At 42.0% G+C, this 22500-nt stretch overlaps 3 protein-coding genes across 5 annotated transcripts; 2 read left to right on the top strand and 1 right to left on the bottom strand.

The window, feature by feature from the left end:
* The first annotated feature begins 331 nt into the window (after nucleotides 1–331).
* On the top strand, nucleotides 332–17478 carry kank3 (KN motif and ankyrin repeat domains 3). 2 transcript variants are annotated; one of them, XM_035414434.1, is made up of 13 exons: nucleotides 332–496; nucleotides 3178–3257; nucleotides 8512–8625; nucleotides 9443–9522; nucleotides 9609–11525; nucleotides 11768–11870; nucleotides 12336–12569; nucleotides 12745–12835; nucleotides 13098–13317; nucleotides 13698–13840; nucleotides 14814–15014; nucleotides 16170–16268; nucleotides 16918–17478. In XM_035414434.1, exons 4-13 carry the CDS (start codon nucleotides 9495–9497, stop codon nucleotides 16966–16968), a joined length of 3087 nt encoding a protein of 1028 aa, XP_035270325.1. In that variant the 5' UTR covers nucleotides 332–496; nucleotides 3178–3257; nucleotides 8512–8625; nucleotides 9443–9494; the 3' UTR covers nucleotides 16969–17478. The 2 variants fall into 2 exon arrangements, with proteins under 2 accessions (XP_035270325.1, XP_035270326.1); XM_035414435.1 differs by lacking the exons at nucleotides 332–496; nucleotides 3178–3257; nucleotides 8512–8625 and adding an exon at nucleotides 9217–9260.
* Nucleotides 17479–18061: 583 nt separating this feature from the next.
* On the bottom strand, nucleotides 18062–20284 carry LOC118225664 (40S ribosomal protein S28-like). 2 transcript variants are annotated; one of them, XM_035414438.1, is made up of 4 exons: nucleotides 20196–20284; nucleotides 19238–19285; nucleotides 18994–19117; nucleotides 18062–18160 (listed from the first exon to the last, which is right to left on the bottom strand). In XM_035414438.1, the coding sequence occupies exons 1-3, from the start codon at nucleotides 20232–20234 to the stop codon at nucleotides 18995–18997; spliced, it is 210 nt and encodes a 69-aa protein (XP_035270329.1). In that variant the 5' UTR covers nucleotides 20235–20284; the 3' UTR covers nucleotides 18062–18160; nucleotide 18994. The 2 variants fall into 2 exon arrangements, with proteins under 2 accessions (XP_035270329.1, XP_035270330.1); XM_035414439.1 differs by having other exon boundaries at nucleotides 18989–19117.
* A 145-nt stretch (nucleotides 20285–20429) lies between these two features.
* Nucleotides 20430–22020, top strand: ndufa7 (NADH:ubiquinone oxidoreductase subunit A7). The gene is made up of 4 exons (XM_035414437.1): nucleotides 20430–20703; nucleotides 21050–21099; nucleotides 21283–21420; nucleotides 21745–22020. Exons 1-4 carry the CDS (start codon nucleotides 20653–20655, stop codon nucleotides 21833–21835), a joined length of 330 nt encoding a protein of 109 aa, XP_035270328.1. The 5' UTR covers nucleotides 20430–20652; the 3' UTR covers nucleotides 21836–22020.
* Nucleotides 22021–22500: the final 480 nt, after the last annotated feature.

The following is a 22500-nucleotide window of genomic DNA, read 5'->3' on the forward strand; positions in this document are numbered from 1 at the left end:
TGAGTCAGAACTTTATTTTTGCAGATATACATTTTGAAAACTACAAGCATTAAATGATCATAGACCTATTCCGATTTCATATGAAGCCAGTAGGATCATAGAGGCTTGTTTATCACCAGGCGGTATTCGGCTCACAGTCAATAATAGCCTATAGCATATGAATACTACATTGTAGCTTGCGATACATCGCTCACTAGAACATAAATTGACGCTTTACACAATGCAGATAACTGGAAAACTTGAATCCGTTGTATGGCACCACCATCAAGTCTGCTCTGATTCACCACCTCAGCATTGCAACCATTGGCCGCGGCTCCTCAGTACCAATTGGATACTTCATGCGTCTGTCACAGAATCAGGACCTTTGAAGAAGTTTTCTCTAGCAGCAAATGCAAGGGTTAGAACGTTTTTTGCTCTCCTTCTTTGATGCTAACTAAACTTCATGCAAAACCTTAGAGAATTTTTTCATTATTTGGACGCTGTAAAACTGGGAAAGGTAAGCTGAAAACTTACTATTTAAAATCGCTGAATACGGTGGGTATCATATTTGTCTAGTACTACTTAGTAACTAATCTGGTTACTACTTCTATAGCTTACACTGCCATAACCATAAATTTACACAGTAAAGGAACGCTGACCGTGTACTTTAAAGTCCATCGTGGTTGGTGATTTCGCTTTTCTATAAAAATCAGTAGGCCTACAGCAGTGTGTGTATATGTGTATGGTAGCCTACCTTTATTTGTTTGTATGTGTATGTGTTTCACTTTTGGCTAACTGGCTATATGTAGGCTACAGTGTAAGGTATAATGTAGACTATCGAATTCATTTTGAATTGGTTGGCAGATTGTGTGTTGTTCCGCATTTTGCCAGCATGTTTCCAGAGATGCAACTGTCACATCAGTATGTGCGGTTGCTAACCCCAGATATCGAACTGGGCGTGCAACTAAAGAATGACATTAGGCTTTTCGGATGTGTAATTTCTGAAATGAGCCTATTATACAACGATTGGATCGAGTCTATTTTTGTTTAACTACGGTAATCCCACCTCTTTCGTAAATAAAAACATTTACAAAGACGGCGTAAATCTTTATGAGAGAGAGGCGCCTTGACACTGAAGTGCTTTGAAGAGGTCCCGCTTCGTTTTGAGAGTGTTCTTGGGAAAATCCATGGACTACCCTAAATTTGGAATCAAGAGTTCTGCAATGTAACAAACAGATTATGCATGCGTGTATTTATCTACACGAGCTGGGTACGCCCGAGTTCTTTTTCTCGTCAGTTCCAGTTGGCTTTTTGGATCAGCTGGTCAACTGGAAAATTTCCTCCCTTTACTCCAGTCAAACGCCAGCTTTTAGGCTACATTGTGGGTTTGGCAGTTTTCTTAGAAACGTGTGATTACTAAGACATTCTTCAACTTTTTGTGCACTCTTTACGGAATCCATACAGTAGACCTACTGTATTACGTTAATTATAGCCTCCGTGAGTGGCATAATAGACATTTGGAGTCATTAGATTGATTTCAGACTGAAGCAGGTTACAATCCCACCATCCATCTTTAAGGCTGATTTTTTTTTTAATCTTTCGTTTCCCTTATTTCACATTCAGCGGTCTCAGTTGAATGTTTCTCTAAAATGACCCCTGTTAAATATGCTTTGAAAGTTTAAAAATCAAGACCCTTGCCTAGTGTCTACTACTGCGCCTCAACAAAGTAAGAAATATATTGTAACAACGTGAATGCTTCAGTGTGTTTTTGAAGTGATGAGGTTTCAACAGAATAAATTAATCTGCAAGCAGGAAACATTCAGGTCCTGCCATTCTACAATTTGGTATGACTAGTTTCATAGGGCAGGCTCAAAAATAGAACAAACTTATCTCTAGTGAAAGGGGATTGTGCCCTTGTGAAATGCAAAACATTGCGGAGAAAGAACAGCAGAAATGAAGACCAAGGTTTTAGCTGACAAAAGATTTGGTTCAGATACCTCAGGTTTTCCTTTTTATCTTTGTATTTTAGTTTTTACATGTAATCAATTTAAGCTTGATTCTCTGTCCACATGGAGGAAAACTATGAGTCTATGATTAATATGAATTTATAAATTTCAGAATCACAACGAAAAATGTTGCATTCTGAGTCTTATGATGATGCAATGCTTCTTTCAGAAGCCAAAAAGATAGTAAGGGAGTTTAATTGTTGGGATAATTAGGACTTGTCAGTTTTCCTCTTTAGATGGCAGTGAAGGCATAAATTATAAGATTCTCATATAATGTGTAGAGTCCCCACATTCCTTTTGTTTTCTTTGTTTTTAAAATTGGGGTGCAGATCATTTTCTGGTACTGTCTATAAGGGGAAATACCACTTTTTCTAGAAAACTAATAGGCTCCATATATGAACAGGTACCACAAATAGTGTAAATTAAGTCAATGCAATTCAAGTTATAGTGACTATTGTTAGTTGTTGAATGAGGAAGTGCAGCGTATCTGTATGTTTTACAGTTGTGGTGCTTGATATATACTTTTAGTATGTTTCGAAGGCCTAAATTTTAGGTTTCTATTTTAGTTTTACTTCTAGTTACGTTTTCAGTTTTGGTAAATACTAAAAGTCAGAAGTAAATGGCTGTGATGATTGCTTCCACAATTCAGCTTTTCAATTTTCAATTCAATTTTGATTACTATCCTTTTGCTTGCTTGGCACTGCATCATGTGACTGATGTTTTAGTATTTGAAGGATTAAAAAATGTTCCTTTTTTAATGTTTATAGGAAAGTGCTTTCTTCAGCTCCCTGGCATTTTCTCTTAACTGGCTTAAATATGAGCTCATGTGAAATGGCATACAATCTGCCACAGATATCCTACACTGACAGAAGTGTATTTCTTGCTGTGCACCAAAAAATGATATGTTGGTTTGGAATCAAATATAACATGATATGACTAGGCTATACAGCAGTTTATGCACCTAAAGCCTTCCTCATATTATTGGTATTGTACCTAGCAAAGTGATCTAATTTTCTGATTATATTTAGCTCTGTGCCTAGTTAAGTATAAGTCTTTGTATTTTTTCCTTTTCCTATTTTTGGAAATTCACGATACTGCGGTGTGATTGCTTTGGCACATGCATCTGCACAAAGAACACTGTTGTACAACTGAAGTGTGTATGCTCCTCTGATGCATTTCTTGATTCCCACAGTACAAGACACATAGCCTACAACAGACGACTGGTCAGGAGAGACACATCTCTCATGGATGACTGGTAACCTGAGGTGCCTGGTAAGTAGCTTCTGGGCTGTTATGCATTTAAATCGTACTATGGTGGAACAGAAACAATGTTTTTAATAGTTCACTAATGGCATAGCCTTTTATGACTCAAACAAGCAGTATCTAGCCTGTGGAGCTCTGTCTATGGTCGTGGTGAATGCCAGTACCGAATAAGCCAATTGGGAGCCTCTTAGTTTCATAACGCGTGAATCACGATGGGTCCTCCGGAATCTGAGCCGGCACAATAAAAGCCATGTAGGCGAGTGGTAATGTCACTGATGCAATTTTTATCTTCTACTAAGATGTGCTCTGCCAAAGGTCACATTTGTTTATGTAGCATCACAGATTTATATTCAGGTCAGTTTTTTTTAAACTGCTTTTTTAAACTTTCCCCAAAATACATGCAGTCTCCTGCTGCTTCTTATAACTTCATAGCCCCACAAAGTGAGCTGCACAGTTGCTGTGTTTGAGGGCTGCTCAGCTGATTCAGGTAGTGCAGGTCGACCAGGTGCCTTGTTGACCAGAGGAGAAATATGATTGGCCACTGTCTGTATTCCATATGGAAAAATTCAATTTTCCAACTGACGTTGTTACCAACATGGAAACACTTGTTTTAAAATAATAAATATAAAAAATGTCAGGTCATCAGAAGACCGCAAAGTTTGAGTTACTTTGATTTCTTTTAACTTATAAGAATAGTTATTGAAGACAATGCCTGCCAAGACTATATTGCTATATGCTATATTGGATGGCTTTCTCATACTGTTGGAGTTTGGCTAGCTAATGCTGTTCATATGGCAGACTGAAAAGGAGCTGTGTGACTTTAACATCTAATTGAAAACAAAGAGTATTAATTGGATTGAAGGATCAAAAGAAGCCAGCTAACATTCTAGCAGGCCGGTGAGGGAGTGCTGCTGTCAATGCATGCAGTCTCCACTGAAACCTTTGCCTCCAAGTGAGTGACTTTGACACAGTACAGACCCCTCACTACGACAAGAGAGCTGGTATTAATTCTACCTCACACCGAAGTCCCTGTTTCTCTATTGGGCAGGCAATGCTTCAGATACCTATCAGGGACAGACTTTACTGAGAGCAAAGATTTATTGTGAGCTAACTAAGCCAACCATCATTTGGTTATTAGCTCGTAAATGTTTTTTCAATGTTAGCAATCCAGCTCTAGCTATGCATTAGCTTACTACAGTTGGTTTATGCGTGCAGCTAGTTAGCAGTTTGCAAGGACATGCAAGTTATAAACCCAACAAACCCAATTTCAAACTTGAGTGTTTTATGCTTCCATCTCATCAACCCATTTTTCAGTAATTCTTTTAGCGCATCTATTATCTATCTTTAAGTGAGTCAATTTTTTTATAGTGGAAATGTGGTATAGACTGTTGCCTATTAGATCAATGCTGTTTTAATTAGTTTATCACTAGTGTTTATAAATTGTAACCTGTGGTATTGCTTGAACCAAATCATAAGATCTGGAATAGGGGTATACTTAGGGGCATACTGAAATATGCATTATATAAATTTGGAAAACGAAGGTGATTATGACAGAGTTTAAAATTTTGGGCAAGTTTGTAACACTGCTCAGCACTGCTCAGACGTGATCAACACTATGAGAAATACAGGTAATTTAGCATATTTGCTGGAATTTGCTACAATCATTCTTGTAGCTTCACTGCTCTGCGTCAGATTATAGCCAGAGTTTAGATTGAAGCTTGTTGTTTCAGATTAAAATGGCTGGAATGGCAACCTGAAGATGACTTTGGTGGCTGAATGGTTCTCACAAAGAGATGAGTCTGATTGAGTCTACCTCCTAGGGTCCTGTTTACTCCTTGTTCAAGTTAGTTAGTCAGTTAGTTACAGTTAGTTTTATTTGACAAAGTCATGATGAAGTTCATTAAGTCATGCATTGTCAAGGATAACACAATAAAGTTGAAAACACATTTCCATCCTAAAAGAACATTTAGTTTAGCACTTCATGTAAGTCATTGCACATTCACAGATGTCATTTTGAACATTGGCTCTGTGAAAGAAAAATAAATATGAATTAAAATGTCAAATAGAGCTCTCTAGTGAAACACAGCAGCTTTGGCAGATTAAACAACAAGTGATAGTCATATCTGTGACTGGGTGATTGACACGAAGCAGTGTTTTAGTAGTTAATAATATTAATATTGGGGAACTGTTTTCATTCTGTATGGATCATACTGTGACTTTTGTGTTGAACCCATCTCCTGTGGTTTATGATTGTGTCCAGTCTTGCTGCAGGGCTGTCTGACCACTTGGACAAAGGGCATTCTCTTAGTTTTGTTTTATGAATGAAAATTGTTCAAACACTCATTTATATTGTTTACTTCCTTCCATACATGTGGTTCATTATTCAGTCATTTAAGCTAGATACCTGGAGTTTAGAAAATATTCATGAATGTTGTCTACTTATCATTTCCGATTCTACTATCTCACTGTGGAGATGGTCAGAGAATGTTCATCTGGTTCCCTACTTCATTACTCCTAAATGTCTTTGAATGTCTGTCACTTTTCACATTGTAATCAGTGTTGCTGTTGATGTTAAGCTTCAAATCAGCATATTGAATGCATTGTTTGGAACCCGGGGAAAAACAGCTCCACACTTCCACTTTCAGTGAATCTTAGCCATTCAGATTCATGGTGAGATGAAGCTGTATCAGACAGTATTCTGCATTGTGCATCTCAACAGCCAACCCCTAGAACCCCGCCCCCCCACCGCTCATTTGATTCAGTGACCTTTTGAGTGCTTGGCTGCAGTGCCATTGGGGGATGGGAAGTGGGGGGTGAGGAACAAGGAGACTTAAGAAATGTTTCGGACGGCACTACTTAACCACAGAAGTGACATAAAGCCTCATTGTGGGGATTGAATGTACCTCATTGTGTGTAGACCAGAAAAATGGGGCTTCAAGGGATGCAGGCAGTCTGTTGGAGCTGACGCTGTTAACAGCTGTTTTAAGTTGGTCTCTACATCAGTCGAGCTGGTACTCATGGAGACATCGGCACTGTAGGTGTTGAGGCGGTCTTGGAGAGGTGGGGCTGGGATGTTTCCTTATATTCTTTGGAGCGAGCATGTGATGTTTTGCATGCCCGTTGCACTTTTCAGTTATTCCTGCATCATGTGAGGGGGGCCTCACATGCCATGAGAGCACCAGTGTGTGCGTGAGTTTGTGCCCGTGCGAGTATCAGGAGCAGTGTGATTGTGTCACTCTGTGTGTTTGTTCAGCCCTTGGCTCGCCTGTCTTTTCCCTTTGTTTTTCTTTCACTGGCCTTCAGGAAGCCGCTTTTGGCAGTTGCGATGGGTTTTCTGGCCGAATCAGGCCCGAGTTCCTAAAGCGAGACAATAGGAAGTGTCCCGCGGGGCAAGGGGGTGTTCTGGAACCTGTTTCCCTTCAGGAAACTGCAGATTTATCCAAGCAGCTGAGTGTGGGTGACCGCGAGAGTGAGCTCTGATTGCGTATCTGGTTTTTGGATGTGTTCTACGTTCACTCGGAGCAGTCCAACTGTATTTATGGGTGTGCAAGTATGCGTGAGTTTGTGTATTTGTACGTGGTTGCTCGCATGTGCGGTTTCAGGGTTCTGGTGTTCTTTCTGGGGCTTGACAACATCTGTCTAATGTATCCAGGATACAGAGAATGACATTTGTGTTCTAGCTTGCCCATGCACTCCTGAATGCAGTGTACAGGGCTATGGTTACAGTCTATTTTAATCAGTTTTGAAGATGTACTTTCTTTGCATCTGTGCCAGCTCAAAACAGTAATTCAGACAAAAGGCAAATATGGCCCAGTTATTCAAAGGTAATTTGCTCCATACCATAGCTGAGCCTGATTTGAAAAGCTTTAAGCATGAGGTTCTCTTCTCCGTGAAGCGCAAGCCCCCCGGACCCTCTGTTTCCTTTGGAGGGGAAAGGAAGGTGGATGACTTCAGCTTTCCAAAACTCAAGTTCCTGCTACGCTCCAGCACTTGGGGGGGGGGGGGGGGGGGGGGGGTGATTTCCTGAGGTTTGGTGAACCATTGTGCTAATGAATCAAACCTCTGACTCCAGTACAGTTATGAAAGGAAACCTTGACTGTCAGTGATGCATAAAGGTTTGCTACAGAAATATGACATTTGAAAGAATCAGAAAACTAGTAGTTTACTGTGGACTGTTTAAGTTGGTTGGCCATTTTCTGTAAAACAGACGTTGAACTTAAGAGTTCCATCAGTTGCTTGCAAAGGCAGCTTGTGCTGTTGTGTAAACATTTGTTCCCTCACATGTTTACATATTTTCTGATAGAAAGCTGTCTGATTTCATTTTTGTGTACTCTCTGGTGTGTGCGTGCGGGCGTACGTGTGTCCGTGTGTATGTGCATCTGCATTTGCATGTATGTGCGTGTGCATTTGTTGTGAAGAAGAGTAAGATGAGGGGTACGGAGGAATGCGCCTCTCCACTGCCCTGTAATTTAGTGCCTGTCATCTGCCATCGGAAAACACATTTGCGCACCTCTGTGTCTGCTGGGACTAGGAGGCGCGCGGAGGGAGGGTGCATTGGGGGCAGTGTGGAGCCCATCTGATCTGAGGAGCAGGTGTGGGAGTCAGTGGCCGGGGTCCAGTCCACTCTGCCCCATCTAATGGCTGCAGATGGTGTGACCTGGGTGGTGGGGGTGGGCGGGGGGGTGTATGACTTCCCTGGACGTGCTGATATTAACCAGACTCGTTCGGTCTGCCCTTGACATGGCAGTCCCAGTTATCTGTGGCAGTGAACGCCATTCCTCTGTGGCTAGCTGTTAGTCTGGCTGGTGGGAGGGTTGCACTGTTAGCCATTCCACTCACTAAACAGTGCTGTTTTAGAGGGACCCCTTACTGGACTGAGTGTAATGGCCATTTGTGCTCATCCATGCCCGTGCTCTGTAATGGCATGCCTTCTCGTTCATTTTCCGAGATCTGAGGTGTCCTGGACTTACGTTCTGTGCAGGGTAGGTAATGGGTCTGTTTTCCCAGTGACTCTCACCACATCTCTCTCTCTTTATGTGTGAGAGCCCCCATGTTAAGTTATTTGAGGAGAACCTGCTGCAAGTCCCAGCCTGGTGATGGTGGCAGGATGTAAGAAGGAAGTGTTCCGTGGAATGTGCCTGGGGCTGTGTGGAAACAGATCTGTGTGTGTGTGTGTGTGTGTGGGTATGGGTGTGGGCGTGGGCGTCTGCTGATCCTGTGGAGGCTGCTATGACTCTAGCGGCTGTCTGTTCACCTCTTCCAGGGGATGTTGTGGAGAGCTGTGCTTTGTCAGAAGAGTGCGGGACTCTGAAGGAGAGCCCAAGAGAAGCTACCGCTGAGACATCTTTATGGTTCTGTGAGAGGGTGTGCGAGGGAGGCAAGTCTTTTTATTTGCTTTATCTAAAACCTTTGTTTCATAAATATTCCTTTTCTGACACCGCTGTTGACAGAAAAGAAGGAAATTCATGCTATTGTAGCCTAGCCTATAATACCATTGACAGCTATTTGAATAGTTCTTGAAAGTTAAGAATAATAGTGCTTTCATTTTAAATGCACTCCAGCATGTAGCTGAAATAATGTCTCAGTTTACAATAGGGTGCTTGTTCATCTTTCCCTGCTTATGTTGTTCTTGCACTTTTTCCCCCGGTAACCTTTGTGGGGATTTCAGATGTGAAGTGCCTGGGGGTGTATGATGTCATGGTAAAAAAAAAGTCAAAAAGAAACATATGAAATAAAACCCTGTCATTTAACATTGTAAACTTTTTCATACGTCGAGAGAACTATGGCTTGCCACATTTGGGCCAGTTGGAAAAAAAGTGCAGGAGGTATTTTGGCACACACAAACACTGTTTCCTGTTATCACTAAACAGATGTGCTCTGGTCTTGTCCCAAATACCCTATACTTTAAAATCATGTGATTTTGTTTTTTAGGGTAGAAGAAAGGTAGACACCCAAGTGACCAGCTTTTGGGGGGCCTATACGGGTGTCATTGGAGAGGCTGTACTTTGCCATGTAATTTGAAGTCCTTTAGATTTATTATATTTCCTTTTTCTATCTTCATCCTGGCATGCCTCCTAAAATAGGCGATACAAAATAACAGTTACTAAACATACAGCCTACAAGCACAGCCTCGCAGACTGAGCAGTGTACGGTAGCAGCAATTTCAGGTTGAGTGACTGTCCTCTTTCCCCCAGGCGGGGAGCTGACTGCCTCTGGGGTACAGAATAAAGGTCCTGGTCCAATAAGATGACTCAGGTTAACCAGAAACTACCTGGTAAGCAGCATCTTTGTGGTCCCAGTGCTTTCTCTTCCCAGTGACCGGAGTCAGGTAAGCCCTAACGTGTTGTCTATATTTCACAGATCTTGGTGCTCCATTCCTGTACAGCACACAGGAGGAGACGGATCAGGGAGGATCCTATTCTGTCCAAACTCCTTATGGCTTCCAGCTGGACTTGGACTTCCTCAAGTACGTGGAGGAGATTGAGAGTGGTCATAACTTCCGGCGGGCCCTCGTTAACCCTCGGCGAGGGGCACGGTCCACCAAGCTTTCCCAGCGGAGCCCAGGGGGAGGGGGCCGTACCAGCGGGTGGACATCCACGGAATCTCTCTCCTCCTCTGCCAGTGAGGACGGGCGGGTGCCCCCTCTGCCTCCGCCACGGAACCGCATTGCCTCGGCACCCTCCGAATCGCGCCTGCTCTCCCCGGTGGCTCTTCTCAGCCCTCCGCTCTCTGCCGGGCTGAAGGTGCCGCCGCCACCACCAGTGCGCAACACCAGAGTGGAGAGAACCCTGCTGGAGACCAGCCGCCGCTTGCAGCAGGAGCAGACGCAGCTCCAAGATGGCACACAGTTCCAGCTCGCTGACCCTCCCAAAGCAGGTCCTAGAGAGCCAGGAAGGGCCACGAGCATGTCGACCTCTTCCCAGATCTCTCCTGCTGGCTCTTTGATCCAAGATGGCCACCCGTTACACCCATCGTCTGCCTCCCCCAGCCCCTCTCAAACCAACTGGAACAGGGCTAGTCCTCACACCTCTGGTAGGAGCACCCCGGCGTCTGGAACCGCCTCTACCTCTGGGCTGGCTCCAGTCGCACCAGGACAGCTCCAGACCGTGCGGGAGCAGATGGCTGCAGCCCTGAGGCAACTCAAGGAGATGGAGGAACGAGTGAAGGGGGTCCCCGCTTTAGAGAGAGAGGTGGCCAGGCTTCATGCAGAAAAGGACAGGCTGCTTTTGGAACTACGAGAGAAGACTGTAGCTGGGGCAAATGAGCGGCAGCAGCAACAGTCTCCCACTTCAGGGAATGGTGCTGGAGAAAGAGAGATGGTGGTAGATGGCCTGGGACGCTCAACTCCAACCCCAAGGCCCAGCAAGCTGATGGAGCTGAGGAGACTGACAGAGAAGCTTGGAGGCAAGGATGAGAGAGACTGTGAGCAGTCAGAGAAAGTTCCAGTGCTGGAAAAGGTGTCGGTGGAGAGAAAGTCTGTGGCTGTGGGGGATGACCTGCCCCTTGAGGACGGTGTGTTTTACTATCGTCAGGTCTTGAAGGAGGTAGCTGTGAACACATCCATGGAGGTCTGTGAGAAAGGTGTTGGGACAGAGGCAATGATCATGTCTGAAGTGGGCGTGGAGGCCAGGGTGGAGACTGATGAAGCCTCTGTGTGGGTGATGGAGTCTTTGCTTGGACTGACAACTGAGGCGGAGAGGGAAATTGACACCCTACAGGACACCATCAAGTTTCAGCAGGAGAACATACAGGTTCTCGAGGGCCGGCTCAATCAGACTGACCAAGAACTAGAAGACATGCGAGCTCAGGAGGAGCAGAGGAAGTCCAGGGTAATGGTAGAGAAGGAGGTTCTGGTAAAGCCAGAGACAGCCAGCACTGAAGTGGAAACTGAATCCTCTGATCTCAGCAACTCAGCAAATGAAAGTGTAGAGAAATGGGAGAAATGTATAGATACACAAAGTGTGGCTGTTGAGTGCTGTCCTGAGGTTGTAGATGTGGGTGTGGGCCAGGACCTCGGGCTTCAGAAGAGTGACCAAAGCACTCAGACTGACCCCGATGACAGTGTCAAGGAACCAGCCCCTGTAGCAGTGACCAGCACTGGTAGTCAGTGGGAGAACCAAAATGAAGAGGCAGAAAAAGTAGTTGAGCATAAGTCCCCTGTCCCTGTGCTCAAGAGGAGACAGATGACCATCACAGAGTGTACCATCTCACCTGCCCCTGGCATCTACGAAAAAGAAGGCTGTGAGGAGGAGGCTGTGCCTTGCAGTCCAGCTGTCGGTGAGTGTTAACCGCGTATTTGGCTTTTGTGTTAGTGCAGTGTTGAGATATTCCAGCTAAAGGACACCATTGTAATACTTCAAACAAATATGCATTCATGATAATATGCTTTTTGATCTATATCCTTTGATAGATGCACTTTGTACCCACTGTGGCTCAAGGGTTGTTTGTAGAAATAAATTGCTACTGGGAGTAGATGGCTGAAACACAGTGCCCCTCATGGTGACTCTTCTGTAATGCAGGTATGTTGAAATCTATCATGAAGAGGAAGGATGGGAGTAGCCCCGGAGAGCCTCGCAGCGGCAATAAGAAAAGCCTGCAGTTTGTAGGAATCCTTAATGGCGGGTGAGTGATATCTCCCTGGGCTGTGTTCTCTTCAGCCATGGTTGTCACTTGACTGTGCTTCCAGACAGTCATTAGGCAGGCTTTCACTGTGAAAATTTATCAAATCTAAACATAATTATTAAAACAAAGGGGTATTCGTATTTGTATAATGACAGTGGCAAATCTGAGTGTAGAATGCTGGCTTGACATGTTCTCGGTTGTGCACAAAGGAGCATATTAAAAAAGGGGAGTTTGTTTTTAAAAGCGTGACCTATAAAGATACTATTCACAGCTGGAATGTCGAACAAGGCCAGATAATGGTGTGTGGCCTCTTAATGCTCCTGTCTGCTTCCAGCTAATGTAGAGGAGATTTGCTAGTGAGTGCAGTGTTCTGGTATCTGTGTATGTCTATGAGCACAATGTATTTTGCTAGTGCAAATGTATGAGAAGTGTAGTAAAATAAAAATAATTCAGGTTCCCATTTAGGTATGAATCAACCTCAACTGAAGAAGAAGATGAGGATGATCAAGATGGAAGCTCCTCGGAGGGCAGTGGGGCAGGTGTAGGTTCTGACAGCAGTGAAGGGGAAGAGGAAGCTCAGGAAGACACATCAGATGATGAGAGGAACATCAATCTGGATGAGAGCGACACCGATACAGAGGAACCAGCAGGAGCTGAAAATGAAGATGCTGAGGAGCAGCAGGACACTGTGAAAGAGAAGTATGCCAACCAGTTGTAGCTTCCAGAGCCCAGTTTATGTTTTTTATTTATTTCGTGTTTTTGTTTTTTTGTTGTTTTACATTTTGAATTTGAGATTTCCTTCAAGGACAGACATGTGGTCTATGAAACCCATGCAGGGCTTGTCTCTGATGGAATGGGGTCTTTTGTGGCATAGGTTTGAGCTGAGTCTGAAAATGCGTGAGGCCTGTCTCATTCTGAAGAACCACCTCAATGACGATGCCAAAGCCCTGAAGAGTAAGGAAGTGGTGGGTAGCCCAATATTCCCCTCTACATACGTGATAGGCCATGTTCTTGCACCGTGAATGGGGAGAAATGATTTCCTTTTTATTAAATTCCCAACATTACAGATTAGTTATGTTTTTTTTTCAATCCAGTGCTGTATCTCTGTCAGTACTGATGTATGTATATTTTTATGATGTAGATCCAAACTTTAAGTGCTATGACAAGAACTGTTTCATGAAAGTAATGCTGTACAGTGGTGTGGTACCAATGCCTCTGTGTCCTCAGCTCTCCAGCACACACACTGTGCAGTTGGAGTGGTTCCGTGTGTCCAGTGCCAAGACGGCCCAGCCCTCTCGTGTGTCAGACTACCTAATGGCCTTCTCTGAGGTGTCCCCGGCCCTTCTGGCACACGTGGTCAACATGACCGATGGGAACGGCAACAGCGCCCTCCACTATAGCGTCTCACATTCCAACTTCACTGTGGTTGGACTGCTGCTGGACACCGGTCAGTGCCAAAAAATGTCATGATGTCACAGGGTGGGCATCTGAAGTGGTTTGGATGAAATCTTAAAATAGTGTGTGAGCGGAGGCGCCCAGAAACAGAAAAATAACAAAATCGGAGAGTGGTTTTTACTAAAAATGGCAAATCCGGGGAAAGGGTAGAAATATTAATGCGTTCAGGCAGAATAATTTTATAAAACCAATGCCACAAACACCGAAACGTGTGGTTTAAATTTATTTTCAGATGATGGATTTTGTTTGAATCCAACTTCAAGATCATAAACAGTATTTTTGTCAATATTGATACTGTATGCAGAAAACAGTCCACTGTTGGGGTCGTGTGATTAACATGTGGGTTTAAAAAGGTGTGTGTGTTTTGTGCAGGTCTGTGTTGTGTGGATCGACAGAACAAGGCTGGATACACAGCTATCATGCTGGCAGCACTAGCCTCTGTCAAGGAGGAAGAAGACATGAAGGTGGTTAAGAAACTCTTCAGCCAGGGAAATGTTAATGCCAAAGCTAGCCAGGTGAGACCTCCATAATAAAAATGATTTATCACCAGAATAAAAAACCTTCTGAGTCCTGCTACTGTACCTGCACACTGTGAACCCTGGAACAAAAAAGGGTCTGTTTGTGATGTCAACTCAGATGCCAGACATGACACTGTTAAGAGTCTTATAGCTGTGGTGTGACGTCATTACATTTTTTTTGCTTTATAGTTGTTTTTTGTTATTTCGTTTTTTTGTAGATTTCCACCACTAGAGTGGACTGATAGCTTTGAAGTACAGACATGTCACAAAGTTAAAATGTATTGTTCCTAATGTTCAGGATTGACTTAACATCAATGTACAGTTTTTCTGTTGATGGCTCTTGCTGTCAAGAAGGTTCTTTTCCAGCAGTCAGACAGTTTAATTTCAAGTCCAACCATCCAATGTGAACCAAATGAAGTATCAGTAAAAAGCATCATTCCAAAAATAAATCTCAAGGGACTCTCTGTTCTAGAGAAATGAAAAGGCCTTTATTTGAGTGGCTTATGCGTGGTAATATATTAAACGCGTACCAACACGCTGCAGCATGCTGGCATTCCTCATGTTGGAAACACAGTGACAGGTCCCGTTAATGACACATGATTACAAAGGGGGTGGACAAATAACCAGACATGATTGGAATGGGAAAATATTACACAGTATAATGGGGAATAATTTTTTAAAATACTGGAATCGGTAACAATGGCTAAAAGTGAACTTACAAATCGTGTATTCACAGGTTAGATAAATATTCTCAGCACATTACAAAATGGGACACCCATGTCATTGTTCAGCTGGAAGCGCATTTGCTTTTCCCTTACAGGGTTAAGATAGACAAATGCTACAACCCCTCTGGTAAATCTAGTGATGTGTGCATTAATAGATTGTGGAGTTTCTGAATGAACTTCTTGGCGGAGCGGTGCAGCGCGGGCAAGTTGTGTTGTTGACGCAGCCGTGGGTCGGTTGTGCGCAGGCGGGGCAGACTGCTTTGATGCTGGCCGTGAGCCACGGCAGGCAGGAGATGGTGCGGGCGCTGCTGGAGTGCGGCGCTAACGTCAACGTGCAGGACGACGAGGGCTCCACCGCCCTCATGTGTGCCAGCGAGCACGGCCGCACAGAGATCGTCTCCCTGCTGCTCGAGCAGCCGGCCTGTGACATCTCCATCGTGGACAACGTGAGTGAGATTGTTCCAGCTTCCCACACTCTAGGACACTTCTACAGCTATTCCCCTTTGTGTGATGTATTTTCATTCACACTACAGTCTACAGCCAGAGCGTACATTTAGACACTATGTTTCTGACAATATCTAGATTAAAAAATGACTAATAAGACCTGAAATGTCTGACATATCAACTCAAATTATAGTTCAAAGCATTTATTCTCTGTTCATTTTATCCCTTGCCCTTGTTCCATTTTTAAAAAATTTGAAGTTAGTGGTGATTCTCTTGTTAGCATGAAAGAAGTTGGTTAGCAATTGTAACCATTATTTTACTGAGGAACAGGTCTGATTTTATCAAGGAGATAGTAAGTCAAAAGTTAAGAGCAGGGAATGCCTTCAGGAGTCGGGAATTTGAACAATATGAGAACAAGTAAGGGGGATGTGTGCTTACTACCCAAGTCAAACCCAACCCAAACCTTCTGGGTCTGATGGGTCATTTATTGTGAGAAGTCAGATTTTCAGGAGCGTAAGTGGAGACTCTTGTTGAAAATGGGAAACGTTTCGTACTTTCGAAAGATCACATACCCCTTTGATGCCTTATTCTCTCGTGCACTCTCTCTTTGAGGTTTGTACCGAGTTCAGCACATTTGTTTGGAAGTGTCAGAGAGAAGAATTGTTTGGAAATTATCTGAGAGAAATGAAATGAGTTGACTGTTTCTTATCCATGTGTCAGTAGTATGGTCAATCACATTAGTGGCTTTCAGTACAGAAACAGCATTAGGAGGAAAAACTACATTCAAAGTAAAAATGACTTGAACATGCTGTAGGCGAGTGTGACTGTTCTCAGTACTGACTCATGGATTGCTGTAAGTGTTAAAAGCCATTAAAAATCCATGGGTTGGGTTTCAGAAGGACGCAGCTGGACAGTCAGGGTGGGGGCGGGAAACGGATTGGGAATGTTTTTATGCACGGCAACAATTGGCTGCAGTTATTTCAAGAGGACTGTGAGAAAGGGCAGTGGATTAACCCTTTGATAGCTAGGTTGAGTCATAGTTCATTATTTTGTGGTCTGAACCATTGCATTCTCTGTCAGGAACTTTAGGGAGGGAAGGCCTCATCAGTGAATGAATGACCTGTTCCTCCACTCTCTTTCCACGCTCTCATCTTTAGGATGGCAGTAATGCTCTTTCTATTGCCCTGGAGGCCTCCCATAATGACATTGCTGTGCTGCTCTACGCCCACATGAACTACTCCAAGACTCAAGCAGCTGTGAGTTGTCTGGCTTTCAAATGTTCTGATGTTATTTGGCTCCTGAAAAATAAGAGTCATACCCCACACCCAAGAAAACAAATGAAATCAGTGGACAGGCGATTCTCAGACTTAAAACAGACCTAACTTAGTAAGATCCTGTTGCTCAGTCTTGTATTATCACAGCAACAGGGAGGAGGCAGGAGGCTAGGCATTCGTACCGGTTTTACGGACACTCTACTCTACAATTACTTGGGAGGTGTGGTTCTGTGTTTACAGTGAAAAGCCATTGTCGTGTCCCTTTGCCACATGCAGCAACAGTGACCCCTAGACATATTCCATCACCTAAAAGAAGCATGTAATGTCCATTGAAGCCTCATTCCTAATGTGAAAATAGGTAGAATACATATAAAGCTGTTTACTCTCAAGGACCTATGTAGTAACACTGATGTAGTAAGCTGTGCCACAGTTTTCTTGAGCACAGGTTCATGGCTATAAGAACTAGTCCCAACTGAAAATAAGATTAAACCTAATTTTTTTAAAAATTATCCTGGTAAAACACAGATGCATCTGGAGGCATAATATTAAATGCAATTTCAATCAATTAAAAATGCTTATTAATGAGCTTAATATATTTAATTGGGAATAATAATGCACTCTGATTTAACAGGCAACACCTAAGGCACCCCCAAGAAGCCCTTCCAGTCCTCAGAAGATTTGACCAGCAGTGACTGTCAAAATTATCAAGGATAACTGGATATAAACTGAAGAAGCATCAAGCTAGATCTACTGGAAAATTTTACTGTTTCTATATAAAAACATGTATTTATATCATGCCATAATTCATATATTCAAATTTTAACCAGTTATTTGCCATAAATGCATTATACTGGTATTATATACTGTACTAATCTGTTTTACTCATCTAATCCCAAATTTTCAATAGAATGCTGAATCAACACATTTTTATTATATAGTTCATTTTTGAAAAACGTATCTTGGTTCTGCTCTTGGTATCATCTAATTTCTCATTGATGTCGCAGAACAATGTACTGCTGAACAAACTATTTGCACACATTTACTGGTTAAGATTTTGGACTTGTATTTTTAGCAATCTTTCATGTCCAAAATGTTTAAGGCCAAAGACCGCAAGTATAATTCTGCACTGTTTGTCAAGTGTATAATCTTGTTTCTATTTTTATTAAAAAATAAACATTTACTTACTAGAGGACATATTTAATGTAGCATAACTGAAAAAAGAAAATGGTTGTAAAGTTTAGTTTTTTGACAGTTCAGTTTTCATGTGTGATTAAGGGTATTTTAGATACTTCCAGTAGTTTCTGAAGCCCTACCAGCTTTACAATAGTGGGTATCAGGGCATTCTGGGGTTTGTGGTCTACAGCAAGGATTGACACTACATGCAGGTTGTACATTGACATTATGTTTCCAAATACAAATTATAGCCAAGGAATGTGAAAAGAGGGGAATGGTTCTTCACAGTAATGGGATTGACCACCTAAGTTATGGCTGCAAAAATTCAGCAGTAATTTAAGTTAAATGCATTAAATGTTTTAACCATCATTAGGGAATTAATGTACGTATCAGGGGCGACATAGCTCAGGAGGTAAGACCGATTGTCCGGCAGTCGGAGGGTTGCCGGTTCAAACCCCACCCTGGGAGTGTTGAAGTGTCCTTGAGCAAGACACCTAACTGCTCTGGCGAATGAGAGGCATCAATTGTAAAGCGCTTTGGATAAAAGCGCTATATAAATGCAGTCCATCCATTTACCATCAGTAACAAGACACACAAAAGAATAAATTTCAAAGCACTTTTATTGTCAAACTGTACACATTTGCTTTTGAAACCACGTCTTCTCTATGGGCAGTGCGTTTCAATCTCTTCCATCTTCAGACCTGTAGGGATCATAAGTGGGGAAAATGAAATGCTTAAACCTACAAGAGGACCAACAAGTTAAGATTAATATCACAGATTAGCCAATGGATGATTAGGTTGAATCAGAAATGCGAAGAAATTGCAAACTTAGTTGGAAAAACAAACTTGTCAGTGTCAGAATTCACATCATAGCAAATTCTACCTACTTGACTTTCATTTAGAAAGTGCAATGTATAAAATTTGCCAGTGTCCCAAGGAGATTTTATTCTAGCAGGATAGTTCCTATTTCTCTTCTCACCAACACCATTGATCATCATATGCTTGTGGTTTACTTGCAACAGCAGCAGCCCAAGAAGTGATCTCATCCAGCACAGTGACTATAAAAATTAACTGCTGGACTGCAGAATGAAAAGTGGGGGCTGGCTTTAAAGATGCGTGTGCTAGTGTACGGTCCCTCAAAATAAGTGCGTGCGTCAGTGACGGGACCTGCTTACAAATGCCAAACTTTCAAAAAGAGAATTTTTAAAAAGCAGTTAGTCTTCATCAGTAAGACCTGTGTAAGACACTACATTTTATCACCTATGCCAGTGGTAACCAACCCTGTTCCTGGGGATCTACCATCCCCCATAGGTTTTCATTCCACCCTAATTTGGAACACCTGACTCTACTAATTAGCAGCTCAACAACATTTCTAGCTGTTGAATATCGTGCCCTTTGTTAGGGTTGGAGTGAAAACCTACAGGATTGTATACCTCCAGAAACAGCGCTGGTAACCACTGATCTATGCTCGAAAAGGAAATCAAGACAGGGAGGAACCCACTTTTAAGGTTAGAGTGTAAGCTTATTACCTCACCTCAACGCAGCCTCCTAGCTTCTCTCTCAGATTCTAGCAGGGTAAGCACATCACCCTCTCTCACCGGGCCCTTCACGTTGCGGATGATTGATCGGTTGCTGTCATCCATGAACTCAACTTTAACCTGTGAAAGGAAATAAAATGCTAAGTGCACGCACTTATTTCACATACAATAATACACAATCGGATACTTCATCTAGTTGCATCTGATCATAACCTCATATTTTACTTGGAATCTTCATACCTGGGTACATTGGCCCTGGGAGCCAGTTCTTCCCAGAACTTTGGTTACCTGGAAAGAGAGAGAAAAAAGCATGCTTACTTGATCCCTTTAACATATGCAATTTCACACTGAGCACCAAAACAAGATGAGCTGCAGTTTTATACAAAATAAATCACCACTTGCTCAAAAGTCAGAAAATTGTAGTGTACAAGTCAGGCATGGTGAGCTGCCACAAAACAACTGCTGTCCAAGCTGCACGACTGGGTTAATTTGCAGTTTTTTGAGTTATATTTCTGCAGATCTGCCTGTGTGCATGTGACATAGGATTGCCCAGGACTAATTCAATATTGTGGTGTCAATGAAATCAAAGAGTCAGACACTCAGAGAACATGATGAGATAATGAAGTTTAACGAGAAAGCAGGTTAGAACTGTAGTTAATGATGCAAGAGATCCGTGAACATTAACAATACGTTCACTATCAGACACGTTAGTACATTTATATATCCGCTATGAAAAATGTATTGATGAACCCCTGCGGTTTTCATTTGTAGAGAACAAAAACTGGACAGCATGTTTGCCAACTTCAACTGTATCATACCTAACTAAGTTTAACGTTGCTTTGTATTCAACACCAGAACCAATTAAAAAATATTCTATTTTTTTCATTAAAAAAAAAAAAAGCTTTATAGCACAAACCAAAGTGCACTATGTGAATACTTCAACCTGCATCAATCAGGTTTAACAAAATATTTTATTCGTTAGCCAGTTAACTAAAATACCATCCTGTGCTACTTAACGCTAGCATAGCTGAAAGGCCTCGTTTATTAGCCGAGTACACATGGACTTCAATAATAGGTTACCGATAAACATTTTACCGCTGGAACAGCCGTAACAAAAGCGTTAAGTCTTCGATGTAATTTATGGAGTCATGTGGTTGTATATTACTAAACAAAAGTACCAAATAAAGAAGTTTCTTACTCTGGCGAGCTTGATGGGTTGCACGCGACTGGCGTCCATAATGGCGGCTTAGAGCAGAAAGGAAGTCACGTGGGGAGATTTGGTTTATATATGCAGTCACAAATTTAATAATAATCAGAATAGCATATTTATTTCATTTTAATATTGTAAAAAATACAAAAATAAACAAACATTGCATAAAATAATTGTTTAAGTTGAAACATGACATCTTAAACCAATCTCCCAACATGCATTGTGCCGGATTCCGCTTCCGCGAAGCTATAGTAAATTAATTAAATTACATAAAACAATCTGCGGAGTTATGGAAACTTAGAATTAAAATTACTTTAAATTATTCTGAGGTACACTGAGGCAGCAGACAAATATATTCCTCACTAGCACGTTCAACGTTGGTTAGAAATCGGGTCAGGCCCTTTCAACCCGTGTGGATGCTGGGATACTGCCCTTGACAGCAGTGATGGCGACCGCAACAAAAATAATTCAAAGGCTCCGAAACTACTTATCGGGGGTAAACAATCTTAATAATTACGACGCGACAGTCTGAAATTGAATATAAATTTACAAGATATGTTTACATAATTACATATATACAGTCGTGCGAAATGTCTAAAATGTCTAGCTAGTTTCGAATAATGTTTGAATTAAGCTGCTGAACTGTGTAGCAGCAAACAATACATTATATTGCGGTGTCTGAATTTGTTGTGCATGTAGCTAAATACAACATCACGTTAGAACCGATTTGCATTGATTTAAATAGTTTATTAACTGTTCATTGTATTTGCTTTAGCATGACCGATAATTAACTATGTGACCTTTCTAGCCATCACCACTAACTTTAGCTACGTTGATTTCAGCACGATCTTCAGTCAAAGCTTCAGCTGCGCTACGGCGAGATTGCAAAGAGGTTAGTTAAAATGATTGTGTTTATTTTGTGGACTAATATTAAAATGTTCTGACACGTGATTACGATGGTATGTAGCATGACTTTTGTTTACTTACTATCCTCCTTTGGAAGAAAAATATTGGAGATTAAATAAACTGTGGACTCTATTACGTGCATGTATTAAGCCACACACAATTTGTGCAGGACACAACCACCCCCCAAACTTCCAGTAGGACCGAGCCACAAGTTTGCCCATAATTACTACTGTCACAGAGATGGGCGCAGGGAGTCTGAGCCACCAACCATAGTGATGTCTGCTCAGAAGGCTTTGGCAGCTGGCAGGTAAGTTTGTTCTGCTAGAGTGAGATGCCCAAAACACTGAACAAGGAATACAGATGGATGGGCAGAGTTCTTGTCTCTGTTGCTGTAATCATGTAAACTGTTGCTTTAAATAAGTAGTGTTATTCTGTGCAGTAACTTTAACCAAAAGACTTTGTGAGTTCTAAATTTGTTTTGTAATAACATATGAGAAGGTATGATTTTCAAATGCATGCAGGTGTGTATGATTGTTGAGAACATGCAGTGCATGGCACATATGTTTATATTTATTTCCATACTTAATTTTTTCCTCTTTTATATTTTCTTACTGTCTAAACCCCATTATAGCCAAACTCCAGCAGTACCAGAAAAGCGTCCCGTTGTGCCTGGACCTCCTATTAAGGAATTACCACTGTCTACAGACCAACCGTACCTCTGAGGAGAGAAAATGTCTGTGCCCCATGAGTCCTGGGTTGCCTATCAGTCAACCATTACATCTCAGAATAGTTTGACCACTTAACTTATCTGATGAATGAAGCCCAATTTCTGAATGCTCTCTTGTTTGGTTTGTTGTACTTTTCTGTTTTCTCATTAAATGCAATAATAAAGCATCCTTCCCTTAAAGAGTTTGCAGTGTGATTTTTGGTTTGTTTGCACTTTAACAAGTGTTACATGTATATGGACATTCATATATATTTTTTAGAGTTTTCTTTTTTGTAATTTTGAATTTGTTAATTTTGTTCAGTAAGAAAATGCAATGATTTCAGGTAATCACACATCCTACCATCAGCACATAATCAGCTGCTAGAGCATCAGCACAGTAATGTATTTATAAGCTCAGCTGTGAACTGGTTTCACGTAGAGTACGATTCATACACATTCACGGAATGATACGCTGTAGTGGTGGGTACATGACATGAATGTGCTTTCAATCTATACATTCATTAAGTATGAGAGCAACTTTTGTACTTCTCTTCCTAAAGATATATACATGGCTATACGATATGGGTGCCTGTTTCTGTTTCTGAAGGGCAACACTGCATTGTTTTCCTGATGTTGTTCAAACAGTCCTGCATCACTGCTGGTGCCAAATAATTTCTCATG

The sequence above is a fragment of the Anguilla anguilla genome, chromosome 4, assembly GCF_013347855.1.
Source record: "Anguilla anguilla isolate fAngAng1 chromosome 4, fAngAng1.pri, whole genome shotgun sequence".
NCBI lineage: Eukaryota > Metazoa > Chordata > Actinopteri > Anguilliformes > Anguillidae > Anguilla > Anguilla anguilla.